This window comes from Carcharhinus amblyrhynchos, chromosome 11, assembly GCF_965287045.1.
Source record: "Carcharhinus amblyrhynchos chromosome 11, sCarAmb.v2.hapA, whole genome shotgun sequence".
Taxonomy (NCBI): domain Eukaryota; kingdom Metazoa; phylum Chordata; class Chondrichthyes; order Carcharhiniformes; family Carcharhinidae; genus Carcharhinus; species Carcharhinus amblyrhynchos.
In genome coordinates, this window is record NC_137334.1 from 48,843,794 (window position 1) to 48,865,516 (window position 21,723).

Below are 21,723 nucleotides of genomic sequence, written 5' to 3' on the forward strand. Positions count from 1 at the left end.
ACCTGTATCTGGATTGGTAAATGATCCTCAGAGCACCCATTATTTCCTCCTTTACTTCCTTTAACAGCTTGGGTACAATCCATCCAGCCCTGGTGATTTATCTACCTTCAAGGATGACAGTCCCTTTTAGTACTTCCTCTCTCGGTATGTATATTGTATCTAGTATTTCACAATTTTCCTCTAACTAGCATGCCTGCACATTCCACCTCCTTTGTGAAGGCAAGTACTCAAGAACCCTGCCCACATCATCTGCACCAATGCACAAGTTACTGTGTGCATCTCTGATAGGCCTTACCTTTTCCTTAGTTATCCTCTTGTTTTTTAATGTATTGCTAAATATCTTTGGATTTTCCTTGACATTACCTGCCCACATTTTTTCATATCCATCCGTTGCTTTCCTAGGTTCATTTTTTACTTCATCCCTGTATTTTTTTTATACTTGGCTAGGTTTTCTACAGTATTAAGTTTTTTATGATGGTCATAAGCTTTCTTTTTCTGTTTTACCCTGTATGAACAAAGAACAAAGAACAACACAGCACGGGAACAGGCCCTTCGGCCCAACGAGCCCACGCCGCCGTCCCACTGTCTCAGTGACCTATTCATGATTTTAGTCTACGCCTAACATGCGAGGATCAGGGAGGTCCAATTTAGGGACAATTTAGTACCCAATCAATCAGCCTAAAAGCACATCTTTGGGGGATGTGGGAGGAAACCGGAGCACCCGGAGGAAACCCACGCAACCACGGGGAGAACGTGCAAACTCCCACAGACACAGGCCCAAATCCATGTGTCCGCACAGCAACAGAGATAGTCTCTGAGCTGTCATGTTGCCCTCGAGATGGTCCAGTTTAAGCACACTAACAACATGAAGCAATAGGCAACTCCCGAAGCAACGTCCAAGAGCAGCCCACTACAACCTGCCGCATGCATGCCCCTTGCTGGACTTAAATGCCTGTGGAGACAAAAAAATTCATTATTAAACAGGCAAAGACTAACATCCCTGAGGCAAAACGTATTCCCAAGCCCACGATGTTTAGTAAGGCCTACTATATCCCCCTATATGTAGCCCGCTCATATGGCTGTCTAAGTGACTCTTAAACAACCCTAGCGTGCCTGCTTCCACCACCTTACTCGGCAGTGCATTCCACACCCCCACTACCCTTTGCGTGAAAAACTGCCCTCTAATATTTGTCTTATACCTAGCCCCCCTCACCCTAAGCCCGTGACCCCTCGTTCTATCCATTTCTAATAGCGGAAAAAGCTTACCACCATTTACTCTATCTATCCCCTTCATAATCTTATAAACCTCTATTAGATCCCCCCTCAGCCGACGTCTCTCAAGGGAAAACAGCCCAAGTTCATTCAATCTTTCCTCGTAAGACAGCCCTTCCATACCAGGCAACATCCTGGTAAATCTCCTCTGCACTCTCTCCAGGATCTCTACATCCTTCCGGTAGTACGGCGACCAGAACTGGACGCAGTACTCCAAGTGAGGCCTAACCAACGTTCTATACAACTGCAACATCAGACTCCTACTCTTATATTCTATACCTCTTCCTATGAAGGCTAACATACCATACGCTTTCCTCATCACATTCTGCACCTGCACCGACACCTTCAGGGACTTGTGCACTTGCACCCCCAGGTCTCTCTGCATATCTATACTCCGGATAGTTCTACCTTTTATCGTATAACTCCCCTCCACATTATTCCGGCCAAAGTGCATCACCTCGCATTTCTCCGGATTAAATTCCATTTGCCATCTATCTGCCCAATCTACCAGCCTGTCTATGTCCTGTTGCATTGCCAGGCACTGCTCCTCAGTACCCGCCAATCCAACCATCTTAGTGTCATCAGCAAATTTGCTGATCACACCACCTACCCCCTCTTCCAAGTCATTAATATATACCACATGCTTCTGGATAACCAGACGCCTCTAAATTTGGCAACACCATCCTTTTCCTAATGTTCTCATAAGCCACATAACTAGGGAAGTAGAGAGAATGTTAAATGAAATAATAGGGGCAAGCAAGCAATCAAATTTGGGAAATGTGTACACCAAAGAGTAGAAACAAGACAAGAAAGGAAGATACTAATATGGAAAATGATAAACAAACCATGATAGGAAGGGAAGAACATTATTTTAAGAGTTAGTCAGCAGGTACGGTTGAATGCTACAAAAGTAATAAAAGGACAAACCTAAAGACCAACTCCAAATGCATGTAGTATTCAAAACAAAACAGATGAACTGATTGTACTTATTTTTATTTGCACTGATAGCCATTATAGGCTGCAGGATGAGAGTTTTGGACCTAAATACCAAAGGATGTATGACATTTAGAAAGGACCAAAGTTAAGAAAAGGTGAAAGGGTGGCTCTGTTAATTAATGATAGTAGCATATTAGAGAGGTTGTTTTGACTAAGGAGGATTCCAAAGAATCAAAAGTTCAGACTTCTAACAGTAAAGAAGCCTTTAGATTCAGACTCATGATAAACAGCAGCTGCAAAGGAATTGGATCCATATCAATTAAACTTGCCTGCAGATCTAAGCCACTGGTGTCAAAACAGAATATAGCCACAGTATTCCAAACTGTTGGACAAACACAGAGCAAGAATGATTGAACCCAGAATGATTTGGCTTTAAAATATGTAGTTACTGTGGAATTACAAAGCTGGATTAAAGTTTAGGAGTGTTAAAGCCATGGCACTTCCTTGGAAAGAACTGTGGCAAAACTTATTGAATAGAAGATCAAAAAGATTCTTGAAGGAGAGCATAGTCCTGTATTTAAATGGGAGAAGGGTGACTCATGTGGTTGCCTAGAGACATATTTTTCAAATTTGGGCATTTAATAACCTATACCTCTGAAAGGGTACAGAGATCAGAAGGTAGTATCTTAACAGGAGAGTTGAACGGTCAACATCCTGATGACAATGTAAGATCTGGTTTCAAAGAAAAAACAAGTGTAATACTAAATCCATAGGGTGAAAAGCATTACAAAAGAGACTTTCTTCTGAGTCTACAATTTACATCTACTGGAATTCAAAGATCTGAGAGAATAACAGAAATCAGTAATATTATTCTAGACAAAGTTTCCCAGATTGAATCAATTGTGCAATTTTTTAAACCAATGACATAGATACAAGCGAGAAAGAAGCTACCAGCAAAGCAGCAAATACTTGTGCAAAAGAGGAAGTTTTTAAAATTGAAAGAAACTGGACTTTAATCCTAATTGTTATATGGGATTAATAGGTACAAATTAATCATGATGCTGCCAAGATGGGCTGTTCAATTGGAAATGGAAGCTTAGGGGAGAAAAATATTTTCACTGTATGTAGTAAGTTGATTGTTAAAATGTATGGAATGTTGTAAATAAGTAGTTATATTTTGGATAATATTTATGAAAATGTCACTTTGGTGATTACTTTTCATTCTTTAGGGAGTGTTACAATTATGAGGTTTAAGATTGTTCTGGGACAGTCTTTAAATTTAAGGTATTAAAGGAACAATGTGAGCTGTTATGAGTCTGCCTCTTGGTTTCATTGAAAGATTAAAGGAAGGCTTAGATAGTTTTACTCTAAAGAAGATGCCAGGTATTTATGCTAGGAGACAATGACAGCAGTCTTTCCCAGCTAAGTATTGAGAATGTCAGCTAGTAAACAGGTGTGCTTTCAACTGTCCAATTAGTTCCAAAATGGAAGAGTTGGGCTCTCAAGTACAGCTAATTAGCTTTCTACCAACATACAAGGATTATAGGATTCATACAGATGAAGCCATTGTAGAGATTACAGGCTTTCCGAGAATATTGGAGTGTTTTAGAGTCTGCCTTACCTAGGAGAGAAGGAGCAGCTAGAGGCTAATAAAGTCTCTTATAGCTTGCTGCACAGAAATGCAGATGGAGGCCTGTGTTTGTATTGAAACTTGTGGGGAGCTGGAGAGGGGCTGGATGAGTCCATATGGCCCAAGCTGGATGAGTCTCTAGGAAAAGAAAATCTCACAGTGGAAGATGGTTCTTAGATTGTGAATAACCAAACTAAGAATAAGAACAGGAATAAATCCTTGGGAGCTAAGAATCACTTTGGATTGACTCAACTGAGAATTGAATGGTCATGTAAAGGACATGTAGCATCTTTTTGGTTAGACTAAGAATAAGGGAGTATTGCTTCTATAGTTTAATCTATAAGTTGCAAAGAGCTTTTACTCTTGTCGTTACAAATGTCTTAAAACTTGTGTCATTCTTTCTTTTAGTTAGCAACTTTTAAGTTCAAATTTCATTTTAAACATCAGGGAGGGAAAAAATTTCTTTGATTACTAGGGCTTCGGTTGGAAAACTGACCATACTGTTTTAAAGAGACGCAGGATGGACACACAATTGGCTTTTCCAGATGATTAATTCACTCTTTAGGTACAAGATATTATAGTAACCCGTCAGATTTGTTTCAAAATTATAACCAGAGGACTATCTTGAACTATTTTATTTAAAGTAAATTCGTAAAAATTTGTCTAATCAAGTTATTTATTTTTCTCTTCCCACTAATGTCCTTGCAAAATAATTTTTCAGCATCTGACAATGTGTCTCTAGTACCCATTCAGGACTGGAACTAGGCAGATGCAGCGATAATAGATACTAACTACTTCCCTCAGAGGCAGCATGTTGCACAAGATTCCATAAAACAAATCAATGCCCATTCCTTCCATATGACAAAAATGAATGGAACATAAGCAAATTTTATGACAAAAGGAATAAGTGCAAGGAAAAGTGGGGTTAGGTATGCAACAAGTGGAAAAAAAAAATGGATCTACAGGAGCTGTAGATGGCAATCAAATCCTTACCAGTTTATGATCCAAAACTGTTGAACCTGATGTTGAATTTGGAAGCTGTAAAGTGTTTAACTGAGAGATGAGATACCATTCTTTGAGCTTCTATTGTGCAAAGCAAATCACTTTAATGGACTACTTCTTTGTTCTTTCCACCACTCTCCCCTTTCCCTGCTTTGCAGTTGCTTACATCATTTACTTTTTCCAGTTCAGCCAACAGATTGACTCAAAACTCTTACTGCGCTCTTCACTGATATTCCCTGACCTGGTCATCTGTAGCAGTTTCTGTTTGATTTCAGATTTCCACTATCAGCAGTATTTTGACATTTATACGTCAACACCTCTGTCAGTTATATTCTCATTTGTTTTGACTCTTTTTCAGGTCTTTCTCGATGATTTTCTGGAGAGAATGTGGTTGGTCATTTTGTTCCCATATAACCTGAAAGAAATATTGCTGCTGTCATCATCAATTTTATTTTATTTCAGTTTATATTCTAACATGAGCCCAGATCTTCTGATCTCTGGATTGGAGTACCAGAGAGAATGCAATGGGGACCCTTCAGAAGTCTCAATGCAAAGACTCCATAGGAATTTCCCAGGAAGTTTGAATTCCTGTTGGGTGAATTCTCCTGCATCTGGAACCTTCTGAAATTCTGAGTTCTGACTTACCAGAAAAGTTACCCAGGAAAGATTAGAAGGATTAAAACCAGCTCTAGCTCTCCTCCCTGACTGAACCTCCCCAGGCCCCACCAGAACCCCACAACTTGACAATCCATCCCCACCCCAAGTACCAAACAACTAACTCCCACACCCTCGACTATCCTACCTCCTCACCCTCTTACTTGCCGCTCTATTCTTTGTAGCTTCTCAAAATACTTTTGGGACACAAACTCAATGGTATACAGCAACTAGTGCCATAAAAAAAGTGTGGTTTGTTTTCTCCCAAAGCTCCTGCTGGAAAGTATCCCAAACAGCTGCACTTTACATTTCTCAGATGCATAGTTCGGATGCCCAGGCAAGAAATGTGGATCTCTTGTGCAAGGTAAATAAGGGGAGTGGAAATCCAGGGAAGATTTGGCCTTTATTTTGTTGCCATTTGTTCTCGAGGTTTGTCATCTCTATTTATATCTAATTTAGTGCATTACAAAATGAGGATGACAAAGGACTGGCCGGTTTGATGGCAAAAATTTATAAAGTATGATCTCATTTACACTACATCCTTATTCCAACTCTACAGTAAAAATGGTGGTTTGAGGAACAGTGGCAAAATAAATAAATAGTTGTGATAAACTGGACATGTTTTGAGGCTCAATAGACGTGGAAATGGAAACCATGTGCTATATCTCCAGTGTAATAGGAATTAATAGCTTTGTTACGTATGTGATTTTCCAAGAACAGATCAAGCCAAGTTTAGTGGTGTGCGCAATGTTTAAAATACATTTTTTTTTTTACACAGAACAACCTGAATGAAATAGAATTTTGAATGTTTATTACTGGTTTTGGCTACACTCTCTACAGTATCAGCAGCACCTTTTTTATTGACAGTTAACATTTTATTTACAGTGAAAACAAAGTAGCTTTCAACAACAGGAACACAGGCAACAGCTTAATTATACAACATTAACAAAGCCTAGATGAACCAATTTTGTTTTGTTTGTTTCAGTGTACTAATTACATACAGGTATTCTATAGCATGGCTGTTAAAACAAGCAGTAAACTGTACTAAACAGCAAGATTTTGTATTACTGAAAATGGTTGTAATTTGTACAGCACAAGGCAATTATTCAGAATTAAATGTTTCACATCATACATATCTACACAGAGAAGAAACCAATAATCCTGCAAACACGTGGTCTCATTTGCATTCCCATTTTCCTTCCAAAATAAGTGAATACCACCTAAAATTATTTTACGAACAGGTCAAGGCTTACCAATAAAATGACCTGTCCCTCAAAACTACAAACCTTGTTTAAGATGGTCTCATTTAATGCAAAATTAAGCTTTTACATAACCTCAGCTCTGTGGATAATGTATGAAGGCCATGTTGTAACAAAAACACCATTCAACCTAGCAGCATTGCCGATCGGCAAAAGCTCCATTATTGGAATTAGAGATCCCATTAAGAAAACTAAACAAACAAAGCCAGATGTTTATACAGCCTGTACAGAATCAAACTGCTGTAACTTAACAAGTATAATGAAATCATTTACAACAATATAAAACAATGCTATCTGACTATTATTCTGCACAGTACATTCTACAGTTTGACCTATAAATACACCAGCTGTTCAGAGTAGCTTCAAAACGCAACTGTTTTTGTGCATTGCCAGGTTTTACAAGAGCTACTATAATCTCTCTTCACATAATTTTATTTGGGTGGGCTGTTGTATTTTCTTTGTGCTAAAATCATTTGTTCTGGCCTTATTTTAAACAAAATCAGTATTAAGTATTAAAAAATAGTCCCAAAGTGACTCATTAGGCTACTATGTACAGTGTTCCCAAAAAAGCAGGAGAGGCTGAACAGTCTTCAGCTTCTGAACACAGAGGCTGCCTAATGGGAGTACCGAGTTCTACGGTGTACAGTAATTTGTTACAAGTGCAGCTCATTGTTGTCCATGGTTCAAATTCCATTTGAAATAAATCAAAAGATTCAAAAATTGGTACACTTCAATCATTTCACGGCCTCCCCTTTTCTCACATCTCGACCAGCCCCCCACAAGTTATGTCATCCAGCTGCAAATTAACTTTGAAAGAAGTTCTACAGGAATTGTCAATCTGACTAAAATAAATCTCAATAAGAAACTATGCTTGACATGGGCGAAATAGGAATTGTGGCTGGCCCAGGCATATGTATATTTCCTGAAGAATTTGATCGGCGCATATGAGGGAGAAGGTAGGCATCATTAGCCAGCAGATGCACATCAAAGCGATCTTCTTTGCGATAAGCTAGACAGCGCCTAATGAAAGCCTGGAACACAGAAGCATTAGATTTTATACAAAGTGAACTCCAACAATTAATTGAAATAACTGAAGAAAAAATCACCCATTACCTATTAACAAGGTTACATAAGAACACTGGGAACAACTACCTTTGCTTCATTGCTAACGACTGGTTTAACAGGAAATTGGACTTCAGTAGCTTTTAATATTGTGTTCTCCTGTAAGATGTCTTGCTGTGACTGATTGTGGCCAAATGGCTGAAAAGCAGAAGACTTTACATTAGATCCATCTTTTTTTCAAAAGGCAGAAACAAACCCAGCTATTTTGTTGATAAAACAAACTAAATGAAAACTCTCACCTTACGACCATAGAGACACTGAAAGAAGATAACTCCTACAGACCAGACATCCACTTTGTTTGAAATTTTGGGTGGCTCTTTTCCTACAACAAAACACTCGGGAGGCAAATACCTGTCAAAGTTGAAATATTGCTACTATCAGTACAGTCAGTGCAGATTAAAAATTAGACTTTTTATTAAACAAGAGAACCTCAAATCAAGTTATGGTTTAATGCAAACTGTATTTTCCTGTACAAGTATTTAATTGCATGGCAGAGCTAATTAAACAAACTAGGGTGGCATTTACACTTTGGACACAATGGTGCGATTTGGCACAAATTGTGCCAGTTAGGTTACATCTCAAGTTTCTGATATAATACATTTATATAAATCACAAATATAAAATAATAACCAGTGCAACAGGTCTGCACATTTTCTCTGCATTAAAAATACTCAGTTGATGCTTTTAGGAATGGTGCAGGTTTATTAATACAACTGAAAATTGATTGATCTGACAAAAAAAGCATTTTTACAAGCATCTAGTCCTCTACTAGATTTACGCTACTAGAGTAGCTAGATTTAAATCACTGAAAATGGTTTTAAAATATTTGTTACTGAACCATTTACAAGTCTCATTAGTTTGCATTAGTCAGTTTTGTAGAAATTAAATATATTTTACTATCAAAACTTTTAAAACATGTCCATTAGTGCCTTTGCCTGCAAGAAAATGAGTTCAAACTGAATGCTCTCCTCAAACTGATGCATACAATGGGAAGTTGCCACTTGTTCATTTGATTTGGGATCACAGCCAATTTTGTGGATGAAGCTACGGTTGGGGACATTTATTTTTAAAGCAGCATTGGAAATTTATGCTCAAGTTTCGGTGATCCTTTGTGCTGCTTCAACTGGCTTGCACTCAATGCTAATTCTGCCCCATTGTACTTGGCTGTGAAAAATCAGATTGATAGTTGCAATTTTTCAATCACTTTCTGGTCGTAAAATTCTTAAAATTACCCTAATTTGGGAAAGTGTCCAATTTATTAAAGTTGCAATAAACTGACAGCTTCATTCAGAGACAAACGTGAAACATGGAATGGTACGTAGATGGTTAAAGTCTTTTTTGAAAGGTGTCATCTCCAAATGTGTAGCACATGTTCAGTACTGCACTGTGTCAGTCACAGGTGTCTGTACTTATGTAAGGTCACAATCAATGTACAACACATTCTTCTTTTGATACTCTGCAAAAATATTCCAATGTGAAGGTCTCTTAATTGCACAATAATATTGTGCGTACATAAAACAGAACCATAGGATTTAACAGAACAGAAAGGTACCAAGAGGTCAATTGTATCTTTGCTGGCCAAGAAATCGAGCCTAGTTTCACTTTCCAACTCACGCATCTTGTAGATTAACAACATATATCCAAGTACTTTTCAAATTTGATGAGGATTTTTGTCTCAATCACCATTTTAGATACAGTTCCAGATCCCCATCAAGCTCAGGGTGAAAACATTACTTAACTCTTCCCTAATCCTTCTTCCAGCAATTACTTTAATTCCATGCCACCCTCTGACTGCCTCCAGAGAAGAATACGATCGAGTTGGCCAGTCACAACTTTCCCATAACAAATCAACCTTGACTGCATGGGATTATCTTAACAAAACATCCCATCAAAACTAGAGAGTAAAAGTAACAAATCTCAAAACACAACAACAGAAATTTTCTCTGATACATTCTGTGCTGAATCCACCAAGTTGCTTGGAATTGTGCCTGGAATGCATAAGTGCCACTTTCTTTTTGAAAATCCTATTTAAGGTCTAAGGTACAAGTGTGATATCTCAGGAATAAACATATTTTCAAATTTCACTCCCTACAGTCTTAAACTTAGAGCCATACCTATGCCTCCAGTCTTGGGTTTCCCAACCAGCAGAAATAATTTCACTCTATCTATCCTATTTGCTCTCCTTAACGTATTGAAAATATCATCAAATCACCTCTTAACCTTCCAAATTCCAGGGAATACAACCCTAATTTGTGCTATCTCTCCTTGTAATTTAACTCCTGGAGTCCTGTGATCATTCTGGTAAACTCTGCATTGCAATACTTCCAAGGCCAATGTATCCTTCCTAAGATGTGGTGCCCAGAACTGTCCACAGTAGGCCAGGTGTAGTCTAATGAGTGTTTCTACATAGCCACAGCATAACTTCAAACCCCTGTATTCTAGCCCTCTAGATATAAAGGCCAGCATTATAATAGAATTTTAATTACTTTATGCATCTGTTCATGATATTTTAATAATCTATGTATCTGGACTCCATTTCTTTGGGCCTCTACTATTTCTCACTTTTAGGAAGTATTCACTTTGATCTTTTTTGGGTTATCTTTTTTATAAGGAGAATTACTGAACATCTTCTGAAGTCCATACACAATAATATCCAGAGACATCCATTAGAGGGAGGCCACAGCACAGTGATAATATCACTGGACTAGGGACCCAGAGACTCTGAGCAATGCTCTGTGATCACAAATTCAAATCCCACCATGGCAAATGGTGGAACTGAAATTCAATTAATTAATAAATCCTAATTCCAGTAATGGTGACCATTAACCTATTGTCAATTGTCATTAAAAACCCATTTGGTTTGCTAATATCCTTTAGAGAAGGAAATCTGTCGTTCTTGTCTGGTCTGGCCTGAGATGTGACCCAGGCCCACAGCATGTGGTTAACTGCTCTCTGAAATGTACTTCAATTGTACCAAACTGCTGCAGTAAACTCTATAGACCACCCAATCACTGAAAATGACAATAGCACACACAGTCCTGTTGACTCTGTAATGTCCTCCTTGCTAACTTTTGGGGGCTTGCGCCAAATTGGGACAGCTACCCCATACACGAGCCTGACATTGAATCATACCTTGCAGACAGCGAGTATGACCACGTCAAATAACAAAGGAAAACAGAGCACAGGAACAGGCCATTTAGTTCCCCAAGCCCATGCCGGTCATAATGCTGTAATTAAAGAAAACCTTCTGCCCTTACTCAGTCCATATTCCTCTATTCCCTTCCTATTCATGTTCCCACCATGCCTCTTAAATGTTGCTAATGTGCCTGCTTCCACCACCTCCTCTGACAGCACGTTCCAGGCTCCCACCTCTCTGCACGAAAAACTTCCCCCATACATTTCTCTTAAATTGATACTGCCACCCTGCGGAAAAAAGCTTTGACTATCCACCCAGTCTATGCCTCTCATAATTTTGTAGACTTCTATCAGGTCTTCCCTCATCTTCTGTCTTTCCAGTGAAAACATATCTAGTTTATCCAACCTCTCTCCTCATAGCCAACACCCTTGAGACCAAGCAACATCCTGGTGAACCTTCTTTGAAATTTCTCCAAAGCTTCCATACCTTCTGGTAGTGTGGTGACCAGAACTGCACGCAATACTCCAAATGCAGCCCAACCAAGGTTTCATATGGCTGAACATGATTTCCCAACTCTTGTACTCAATGTCCCGGCTGATGAAGGCAAGCACGCTATATGCCTCCTTATTCACCCTGGCTGTGTTGCCACTTTTAGAGAATTGTGGACTTGCATGCCCAGATCCCTCTATGTTAATTTTCTAAGCGTTTTGCCATTTACAGTATAATTCACACCTTAATTTGATCGTCCAAAATGCATCACCTCATATTCGTCCAGATTAAACACCATCTATCATTTCTATGCCCGAGTCTCCAATCCACCTATATCCTGTTCTTTGCTTCGACAATCCCCAGCACTATCAGGAACTCCACCAATCTTTGTGCCATCCGTGAGCGTACTATTCAGACCACCCACATTTTCTTTCAGATCATATATGTCTATTCCACAAACAGAGATCCCTGCACGCTCCCTGTGGAGCACCAATAGCTAGATCTCCACTCTGAAAAATACCCTTCTACTATATGTCTTCTATAATGAAATCAGTTTTGTATTCATTTAGTCAGTTCACCTCGAATCCCAAATGATTTTTAGTTTTTGTACCAGTTTGTGGGATTTTGTCAAATGCCTTGCTAAAGTCCACATAAACAACATCCACAGCCCTACCCTCATCAATTATCTGTGTCACATCTTCAAAAAATTCAAATCAAGTTGGAGAGAGATGACCTTTCCCATACAAAACCATGCTGCCTGTCACTAACAAGTCCATTTTCTTCCAAATGTGCATATATCTTGCTTCTCAGCAGATTCTCCAAAAGCTTCCCTACCACTGATATCAGGCTCACCAGCCTATAATTTCCTGGATTATCTCTGCTTCCTTTCTTAAGCGAGGGAACAACACTGGCTATTCTCCAGTCCCTGGCACCTCGCCTGTAGGCAAAGAGGATACAAAGATATCTGTTAAGGCCCCAATCATTTCTTCCCTTGCTTCCCTCAGTGACCTGGGATAGATCCCAACCGGCTTCAGGGACTTGCCCATCCATATGCTCTCTAACACTTAAATGTACCACTTACAGAAAGTGTACCAGACACCACCATTCTTGAGTCTGTCCTGTCCCACCGGCAGGGTAGTCCTGCCAGTGGTGGTGGCATAATGGCATACAGTCAGGAGGGAGTTGCCCTGTGAGTGAGTCCTCAACATTGACTCTGTATTCCATGAAGTCTCATGGCATCAGGTCAAACATGGACAAGGAAATCTCCTTGCAGATCATCCCTCCTCAGCTGATGAATCAGCAGTTTTCCAAGTTGGACACCAATCTGAAAAAGCACAAGGTGACCAGGGACAGATGCAGCTATGGGTGAGAAATTTAGAACGCATATGCCAACTCAGAATTGGGCACTCAGGAGATGCTATTGGCCATCAACAGCAACAGAATTTTATTCAACCCCAATGTGTAAAATAATGGCCCAACATATCCCTCACTTCACCAGCACACCAAGCCAGAGGATCTACACTGGTTCAAAGAAGAGTGCAGGAAAAACGCAAGGAGGAAAACCAGACATATCCAAAAATGTGGTGTCAACCTAGTGAAGCCACAACATAGGACTACTTGCAAGCCAAATAATGAAAGCAATGTATGATAGACAGAGCTTAGCGATCCCACAACCAACAGTAAACAATGAAATGTCAACACTTGCTTCCCTAAAGTAGATCTGTGAATTAGTATTTAATGCTCCACTGGAGAATGAGCTTACAAGCTTAAAAAAAAATCATATATCTTGGATGATGCACAACTGCTCATCTCCATTAATTGGGCAACAATGAATGGCAAGTTTTATTGGCACCTAAACTAGGCACATAGCATCCAACAACATTGGTCCAATTCTGCCCAAAATTATATCAATTTTACCAAATTGTTTGATTCAGAAGCTTTGTGCAACAACAAACAATAATCATCTCTAGCCTAGAAACTTGGCAAAAGGTTCTATTTACATGCACATATTTCTGATTTCTACTGATCTGACACCTTAGAAGAAACACAAATTTATATAACACCTTACACAACTGTAGGATGACCCAAATCTTTTCACATTCAGTGAAGTACCTTTGAAGTGTTATCACTTTTCTAAAAAAAGTGATAACCTGTTTACACACAGCATGGTCTCACAAACAGAAATATGATAAATAAGTGCAAATTTTATTGATACCTTTTTGCTGAAGGCATTTTTTTATTGAAGCTTTTCATCTTACACTCAGAACAATGTCAGAGAAAACAATAAACTTACAGTATATGAGAAGAGTGTGCTCATTGGTTGGCAAGTGGATTTTGGTTGGTGGAGGCACTGCGATGGAGAATGCACCAGTTGATGGTGACTGACCATTACCAGCCAAACAGTCTCTGAAATTTATATCAGGCGACTTGATGCATATTGGTCAAGGAGCAATGAATCAGCAAAGGCTAGCATTTACTGCGTTTAGCTGAAACAGGTGCAACATGTGTACCTATTCTGTCTGCAGGGCCCTGCATACTAATACATGAAGTTTCCAGTAAATGTAAATTGTGCCACATTATAAGCCCGACTGACAACCTTAAATTGGATGTCAACATAATTCTTAGCACACTGAGGATTATTTAGCAAATGTTGCAAAATTGTGGAATCACACTTAATGTTACACAATGTGTTGAGTTTTGTGCACATGGGCTGGTTGTGTAATATGTGTACCTTGAGCGAACAACAGAAGGAACATGCTATCTGATGCATTCAGCTGGTCTTTGGGATGCATGGCTTACATTCAGAGCATCATATTGATACAAATTCATATACAACATTACTCATTTGCGTAATTTGAGGACTCATTTGTGTGACAGGTAGAAAGTCATTTTGGCTTGATATCAACTTTGTTAGTGGTGAAGACCATCAGTGCTGCTACTGGATAGTAGGAGCCAATGTTCTGCTGTTCACAATGGGCAAAGTACAAGCCATACCCAATCAGCCTATATTTGTAAAACGTGAAACAAGTATCCAATGTTAAAATGCAATTCTGTGATTGCACAACACTTGCTAAATAATTCTCAGTGAGCAAAGAATTACACTGACAACCAATTTAAGATCATCAGTGAGACGTGGTGTGGTGTGTGTGTGTGTACTGGAAGTTACAAATACTAACGCACAGGGTCCTGTTCTTCGCAGACAGAAAGAACAGGTATATACGTTGCACCTATTTCAGTTAAACAAAATATGTGACAGCCATTCACTGATTCATTCCCCAAGGCAATGTCTTGAACAGAGTCAAGCTGCCAGGTTTAAATTTTAAAACATGCTTGGCAGTTAACTATCTGCCAATAACTGCCTCTACCAATCAGCATCTACTTGCCAATCAGCACACTCTTTTCGTACAGTATAAATTTATTTCCCCAACACCGGTAACCTTGTGAAGTGTCTTGAGCCAAGATGTAAAGCTAAAGCATGTAAAGATGTAAAAAAAAGTCTTGTTTCAGCAATACTTACACTGCTAAACAACTATTAGCTTTTTTTTTATTATCAATGCTGCTGGGTGAGGGATAAACATTAGTCACGACATTTTGGGAACTCCATTTTCGGAACTCCATTTTCCTTAGCTGACTAACGTAATAAGACTTTGACTTAATGTATTATTGGAAAAACTACCTCAGACAATATCAATTTGGATTGTGTTGCTCTGCAGTAGGGCTATACAAAAAGTATTAAATTATATTAATTTCATTTTCACAGAACAACATCAGTTTAAAAAAATCTACTTAACCAACTATAACAAAAAGAATATATCCTTCAATAAAAAAATCTTTCAGAAAAATAAAATGTAATTCAGGATGGTAGATCTTTCTTAACACCTCATCAGTTCAAATCGAAGGCTTATGCAACCATTTTGTATGGTATAATTCTAACGTGAAAAAATATCACTATTCTTATTCAAATTGATTTCAAATTTCCATTCTTTAATGCAATGTTTCTAAGCAGAATCATTACTATACATGTCTTTAAAACAAAAACATCCAAAATCTCAAAAGTTGACTCCAATTGCATCAACTGGGGTTACTTGTTCGCAGGACATTTTAAAGATTATTTTAACATCAGAAGTCACTTCCAAAGAGAACCTCCAAGCTGTGAATGAAATGACATTTCACGAATACTCAGCTGAAATAATTTGTATGGTTTACCAGTATGTTCCAGCTCCTTGAGATGTCAGATCCATTCCATCTACAGCATTATAATTATCATCATCCATAATTTTTGATAAGCCAAAATCAGTTATTTTTATTTCTCCACATGCAGTTCCATCAACCAAGAGGATATTACCTAAAATGTAAAATAAAATATCCATGTTACCTGCATTTTACTTAGATTTTTAAAAAATTATATAATGGCTTTCATATTTGTCAGGGTTCAAGATCCGTATAGCCACAAAATATAAATATTTTTCTTGAGACTTGCAACCAAAAGATCAGCTGTTAAAATCTCTTTCATTATCAGCAATGTAAAGATCAGTTAAATGGGCTGTTCCAGCAGCAGGATTGTAACTTGGTGCTAACATCAAAACTCAATGGCATCACTCATATTATTCTTTTCTAGTGTCATCAGGCTGCTTATTCTGCCAGTCCAATAATCCATGCAAACATCACAGCAAGCCTATAGCTTGCTCAGTGCAGGTAAAGGAAAACAAGCAGCTCAGTCACCTCAGTCTCTCAGTACCGTGGCCAAAATGCAGAAACTGTTATCTATTGCCAGCTTTCCCTGATCATTTATAGGCAAAAACAGGTGTGGTACCACGTCAGCCTACAAAGATCAAACATTGGATTCCATGTCTGTGCAGAATTATCTAATATCAACAGGAATGAGATAGGCTGGTGGGCCTGTGCCAGAGGGCTGGAAGCAGCAGAAAGGGGAGCCTGCATCAAAGGCAAGAGAGTCTCTAGGAGCAGCATAGAGGGAGTCTCTTGTGGTTGCTGTTGTGCATTAACCACAGTGTAAGCACTGCAGCCACTTTTCCAGGTGTGTGTATCCAGTCTGACATGGGTACAGAGCTATGTTTAGGATCTTGAGAGTAGGTAAGGAACAGAGTTGACAACAAACACTTACACTCCCTCACACGCCAATCATGCAACCTTCCCCTGCAAAGTTTGCATGGCTCACCTTGTAATTGAAGTATGATTTCCCCCACATCGACACAGTATCCAACTCACTTAGTAACCTCACACCTGGTTATCTCACCAATAACACTAAAATGACGGGGGCCAAATTAATTCCCTCCAGTTCTCTTGGAGTGCCTTGAGCTGTGGATGCAGATGGCAGCTGGGTCCAGCATGGCCCATGGCTGAGTGACAGCTCTCCTGCTCCAGCCTTTTAACTTGCAGAGTCTCCCTTCTCTTTGTTCAGTTTCTGATTATTTTCCTTGATCTCTCAGGGGATTTTGAGCAATTGATGACGATGCAACTTTAAGTCTCCTGCTTGTCATGCACGGGACTGGCTAGAATAACTGCTCCAACTCCTCCAGCCATAGGTTCTGTGCCTCGAGCAACAGCAATCGCAACTAGGGGGGAAACCTGCAATGGGAGTACCTCGAGAGACAGAATCTAAGATTGCCGGAGCAGCTCTGACTCTCTTACACATGCTGCTCCTCCAGGTCAACTCTGCCATCAACTCCCACTCTCATCTACATCAGCGTTGTGATTTCAGAGACTTGAGGTGGAAATTTCTCATCCATGTATCAGGCAAAACAGCAGAAAGGGATTTATAACTAGCAATTCCAGGTGGAGACAACACCTTGCATTTATACAGCACTCAACACAGAAAAAACACTTCAAAAGGAGCTTGGAAGAGGGAATTAGGAAAACATTAGCGCATTCAAAGTGGCTGAACGTTGGAAGTGGCTGATGAGATTATGTAGGCATTGGCTGTAATCTTCCAAAATTCCCTAGATTCTGGAAAGTAGGTTGGAAACCACAAATGCCTCTATTCAAGAAAGGGAGACAGAAAGTAGGATACTATAGACCAGTCAGTCTAACATTTCACATTGGGAAAATGCTAGAAGTCATTATTAAGGAGGAAGTAGTAGGGTATTCAGAAAATCAGATAGTTAACATGGTTTTGTGAAAGGGAAATTGGGTTTGACAAATTTATTAGAGTTCTTACAAGATGTAAGAAGCAAGGTGGATAAAAGTGAACTAGTTGATATAGTGTATTTGATTTCAAAGAAACATTTAATAAAGTATCATATACAAAGGTACTGAGAGAGAATTGGTGCTGTGGTTGATATATTGCCATGTATAAAGAATTGGCTAATTAACAGGAAACAATGTCAGGATAAATGGGTAATTTTTAGATTAGCAAACTATAACATGTGAAGTATCAGAGGGACCATACTTTAGCCTAAATTATGATAAATTTTAATGATATGGATGAAGGGATTAAATGTATTGTAGTCAAATTTGATGATTAAAAAAGGTAGGAAAGGAAGTTGAGAGCATATAAAAATGAGAAAGATACACAGAGTCTGCACAGGAACATTAGATTGAATGTTCAAAAAGGATTATAACACTGGAAAATGTGAGGTTGCCCACTTTGTTGGGAAGAAAAGCAGAAGATTATATTTAAATAAAGAGTGACTGCAGAATGCTGTGGTGGAGGGGGATCTAGGCGTCCTTGCACAAATCGCATGAAGTTAGCATGCAGGTACAGCAAGTAATTGGGAAGCTAAGTGAAATGTTGGCCTTTATTGCAAGGGGAATGAAAATATAAAGTAAGGAAGTCTTGCTACAACTATACAGGACACATCTGGAGTACTGTGTACAGTTTTGGTCTCCTTACTTAAGGAAGGATACACAAGCATTGGCAGCAGTTCAGAAAAGATTGATTCCTGGGATGAGAAGAGTTGTCTGACGAAGAATGGCTGAGCAGGGTGGGCCGATACTCATCAGAGTTAAGAAGAATGAGAGGTGACCTTTTTGAAGCAAATAAAATTCTGAGGAGACTGTACCAAGTACATGCAGAAAAGATGCTTCCTCTCATGGGGGAATCTAAAACCAGAGCGGGGGGAAATTAAAAATAATGGATCTCCCATTTAAGATGGCGATGAGAAATTTGTTGTCTCAGAGGGGCGCTAACCTTTGGAATTCTCTTCCAGAGAGCAGTGGAGGCTAGAATATATTCAAGGTTGCGTTAGGACAAATATTTTAATCTACAACGGAGCTCAGGGTTACGGAGGGGAGGCAGGCAAGAAAGTGGAGTTAAGGTCACAATCAGATCAGCCTTGATCTTATTGAGTGACACAGCAGGCTTGATGGGTCAAAAGGCCAACTTCTGCTTCGAATCCTTAAGATCTATGCATTGCCAAATGCTAAAATATACAGTGGTGACGTCCCTGATAGTCTTGCATATTAAGGGTGACCAGCTGCATTGTAAGATTGTGGAGGGCTACCAACATAAACTGCTACATTCAGGAGAGGGATGGCAAAGAAGATTAAAACATCAGAAAAGTCATTATTATAATGACTCTGTAGAGCCTCAAAACAAAGTCCATCCCAATACATTTTAACATTCCTATTCCTTTATGTTCTGTATGGAATATGATGTTGCACATTTTTACAAATTGTAAGACATCAATTACCACAACAAACTGCATTTATTCTGATATTTTATTTAACTGAAAACCCATTCCAAAACACGAAGGCTGAATTACACATCAAAAGGCTTCTGACATCTGAACATCAGTTCACAAGTTAAGAAACTGACAAGACAGTAATGAAACTTACCAGGCTTTAGATCGTAGTGTATAATGGGAGGTTTGATCTCATTTAGATACCGCAATGCATTTGCGATCTGCATTACAATGGATCTTGCTTCCTTCTCAGACATCAGTTTGTGCTGCTTCAGATAGAAGTCTAAATCATTTCCTTCACAATATTCTAACACTGTACAAAATCTAAGGAAAAACAATTTACATTTTATTACACAATTCATTCGTCAGCACATTATGCAGATTCTCCGCTTCACACTATTCGATTTGCTTGGTCTAGCTTATTTTGAACTGTTCTTTGGCGGCTTGCTCCTTGGGTGCTACTGACTATTTTTTAAGAGCTGGCCACAACACCACCTTAAAACTACTATGTTTTTAGACAGAATGAAGATGACCTATTTTTCAAGTTTTCACAGTTGTCACCAACCTTACTGGGGCTAGTGACAATACCAAGAACTCAAATAATTCCCATTATTTTGTAGTGACATCATGATGCAGTACCTTGACATCACTACCATAGGCACCTAAACTGCCTAGAATGCCAAACTAGCAAGGAATATTGGACCTCCACAATGCAGTTAGTTTGTGGACAAACTGATCACATTTTACAAAACAAAATACATGCAAAAAGGGCCTGTTCAGGTTACCACACTCTTGAAATATAAAGACACTTCATTTTCGTTCTGTTGAAGTTTTGGCAAAACTGCAAGGATGAGTTTTTGTTTCAAAAGATAGTTTATTAATTGTGAAACTAAGGAAACCAAGCTGCTAACCTGATGTAATCTTATTACCATTTTGAAGATGGTGAACTTCCAAGTTGCCACATATTGTTCTCAGTTTTGACAGCCCACATCTACTCTGAACAGCAGCACAGAGGACAATTAAATATTGAGGGTTCTGATGAGGTTCTCAAAGCTCCAAAAACTTTAGCACATTATGCATTAAAAGCAGGTACATTTTACATTACTTCTGTATGTCTGGTTGAGGAAAAAAAGACCTGTGCAGCATTTTACTTAACTATTTGTTAAAATTACAGAACATTTGTATTTCATACTCCTAGATTTAGACAAAATAGAATTTGTTTGTATTTATGTGGCTTTAAGTACTAGTGTTGCTACCACTTTTAATAACCTGTTTATCTGTACATCAAGGTGCTCCATGCTTAAAATATAATTTGAGGCATTTGTCCATCCCATGTCTCCTTGCACTACTTCACAATCATCAAATATTGTTCTCTCTTAAAATGGTGTCATTGGCAAATTCCAACATTATTCCCACAATTTCCACCATCCATGCGCAATAAAAATACGTTTGTTAGAGAAAAATATTAAATTTTAGGGACCCTTTTAGACTAGTAAGCCATACTGTAATTTTTCTTCATTTACTGCATTATTCCCTCTTTCGGTGTAATTAACAAGGGTCAAAAATGTGCCAATTTAGAAAAGTCATTATCAAGATTTTCCCAAAGTCATTTGTATTTCACTAATGCAAAATCTGCAGTGAACCAGCTCAATTGACCAATATTTCAAAACTTAAAAAAAGTTTAAAGCATTTTCTGTGATATAGTTAAGAGTGTTAAATGGGTGCAATTTGATGCTGAAAATCGGTCTATAACAAAAAATAAACAACTAGCCTCCAATAAATAATATTTTAAATGACTGAAAAGGGCTCAAAGCATTATGAACCCATTCCCTGGCTGTATTAGGGTACGGTAGCAAGATTTTTAACAAATTAGAATGATGATATTCATAAGTTTTTATAAGTATTAGCGCTTTTCGTCCCAAGACAACCATTTTCGATTTTAGAACCTCCTCAAAAGATCCTTACATCAGACTCCTATTTATTGACTACAGCTCAGCCTTCAACACCATGAGTCTGATGAAACTCATCTCCAAACTCTGTGCCCTGGCCCTCGGCTCCTCTCACTGTGACTGGATCCTGAACTTCCTAACCACCAGTTCAGAATCAGTAAGGACAGGCAATAACACCTCCTCCATGATCATCCTCAACACTGGGGTCCCACATGGCTGTGTCCTCAAACCCCTGCCCAACTCCTTACACACTTATGACTGTGTGGCCAAACACTCCTCCAAATCGATTTTCAAGTTTGCTGATGACACCACCGTAGTAGGTTGAATGTCAAACAATGACAAGACAGAGTAGAGGAGACAGAGAATCTGGTGAACTGGTGTGATGACTGTAACATTCTCCCTCAATGTCAACAAAACGAAGATGATTTTAATCGACCTCAGGAAGCATAGTGGAGAACATGCCCCTGTCTACATCAATTGGGGCGAAGTAGAAATGGTCGAGTGTTTCACGTATTTAGATGTCAAGATTACCAACAGCCTGTCCTGGTCTCCCCATGCCAACATTATAGTTAAGAAAGCTCATTAAAACCTCTACTTTCTCTGAAGACTAAGGAAATTTGGCATGTCAGCT

The 21,723-nt window shown here is 38.9% G+C and overlaps 1 protein-coding gene across 5 annotated transcripts in view; it reads right to left on the reverse strand.

Annotated features, from left to right (window-relative positions):
* Positions 1-6,329: 6,329 nt before the first annotated feature.
* The window catches only part of tlk1a (tousled-like kinase 1a), a 162,570-nt gene continuing 147,176 nt past the window's right edge, over positions 6,330-21,723 (reverse strand). For 4 of the 5 annotated variants that reach the window (XM_080199046.1, XM_080199048.1, XM_080199045.1 and 1 more), the window contains 5 exons: positions 19,298-19,467; positions 15,707-15,845; positions 8,115-8,226; positions 7,906-8,013; positions 6,330-7,784 (listed from right to left, as the gene is read on the reverse strand). In XM_080199046.1, the coding sequence (XP_080055172.1) occupies positions 7,608-7,784; positions 7,906-8,013; positions 8,115-8,226; positions 15,707-15,845; positions 19,298-19,467 (706 nt within the window). In that variant the 3' untranslated portion in view covers positions 6,330-7,607. Of the gene's footprint in view, positions 7,785-7,866; positions 8,014-8,114; positions 8,227-15,706; positions 15,846-19,297; positions 19,468-21,723 lie in introns of all 5 variants that reach the window. The other variant, XM_080199049.1, reaches the window with a different exon arrangement.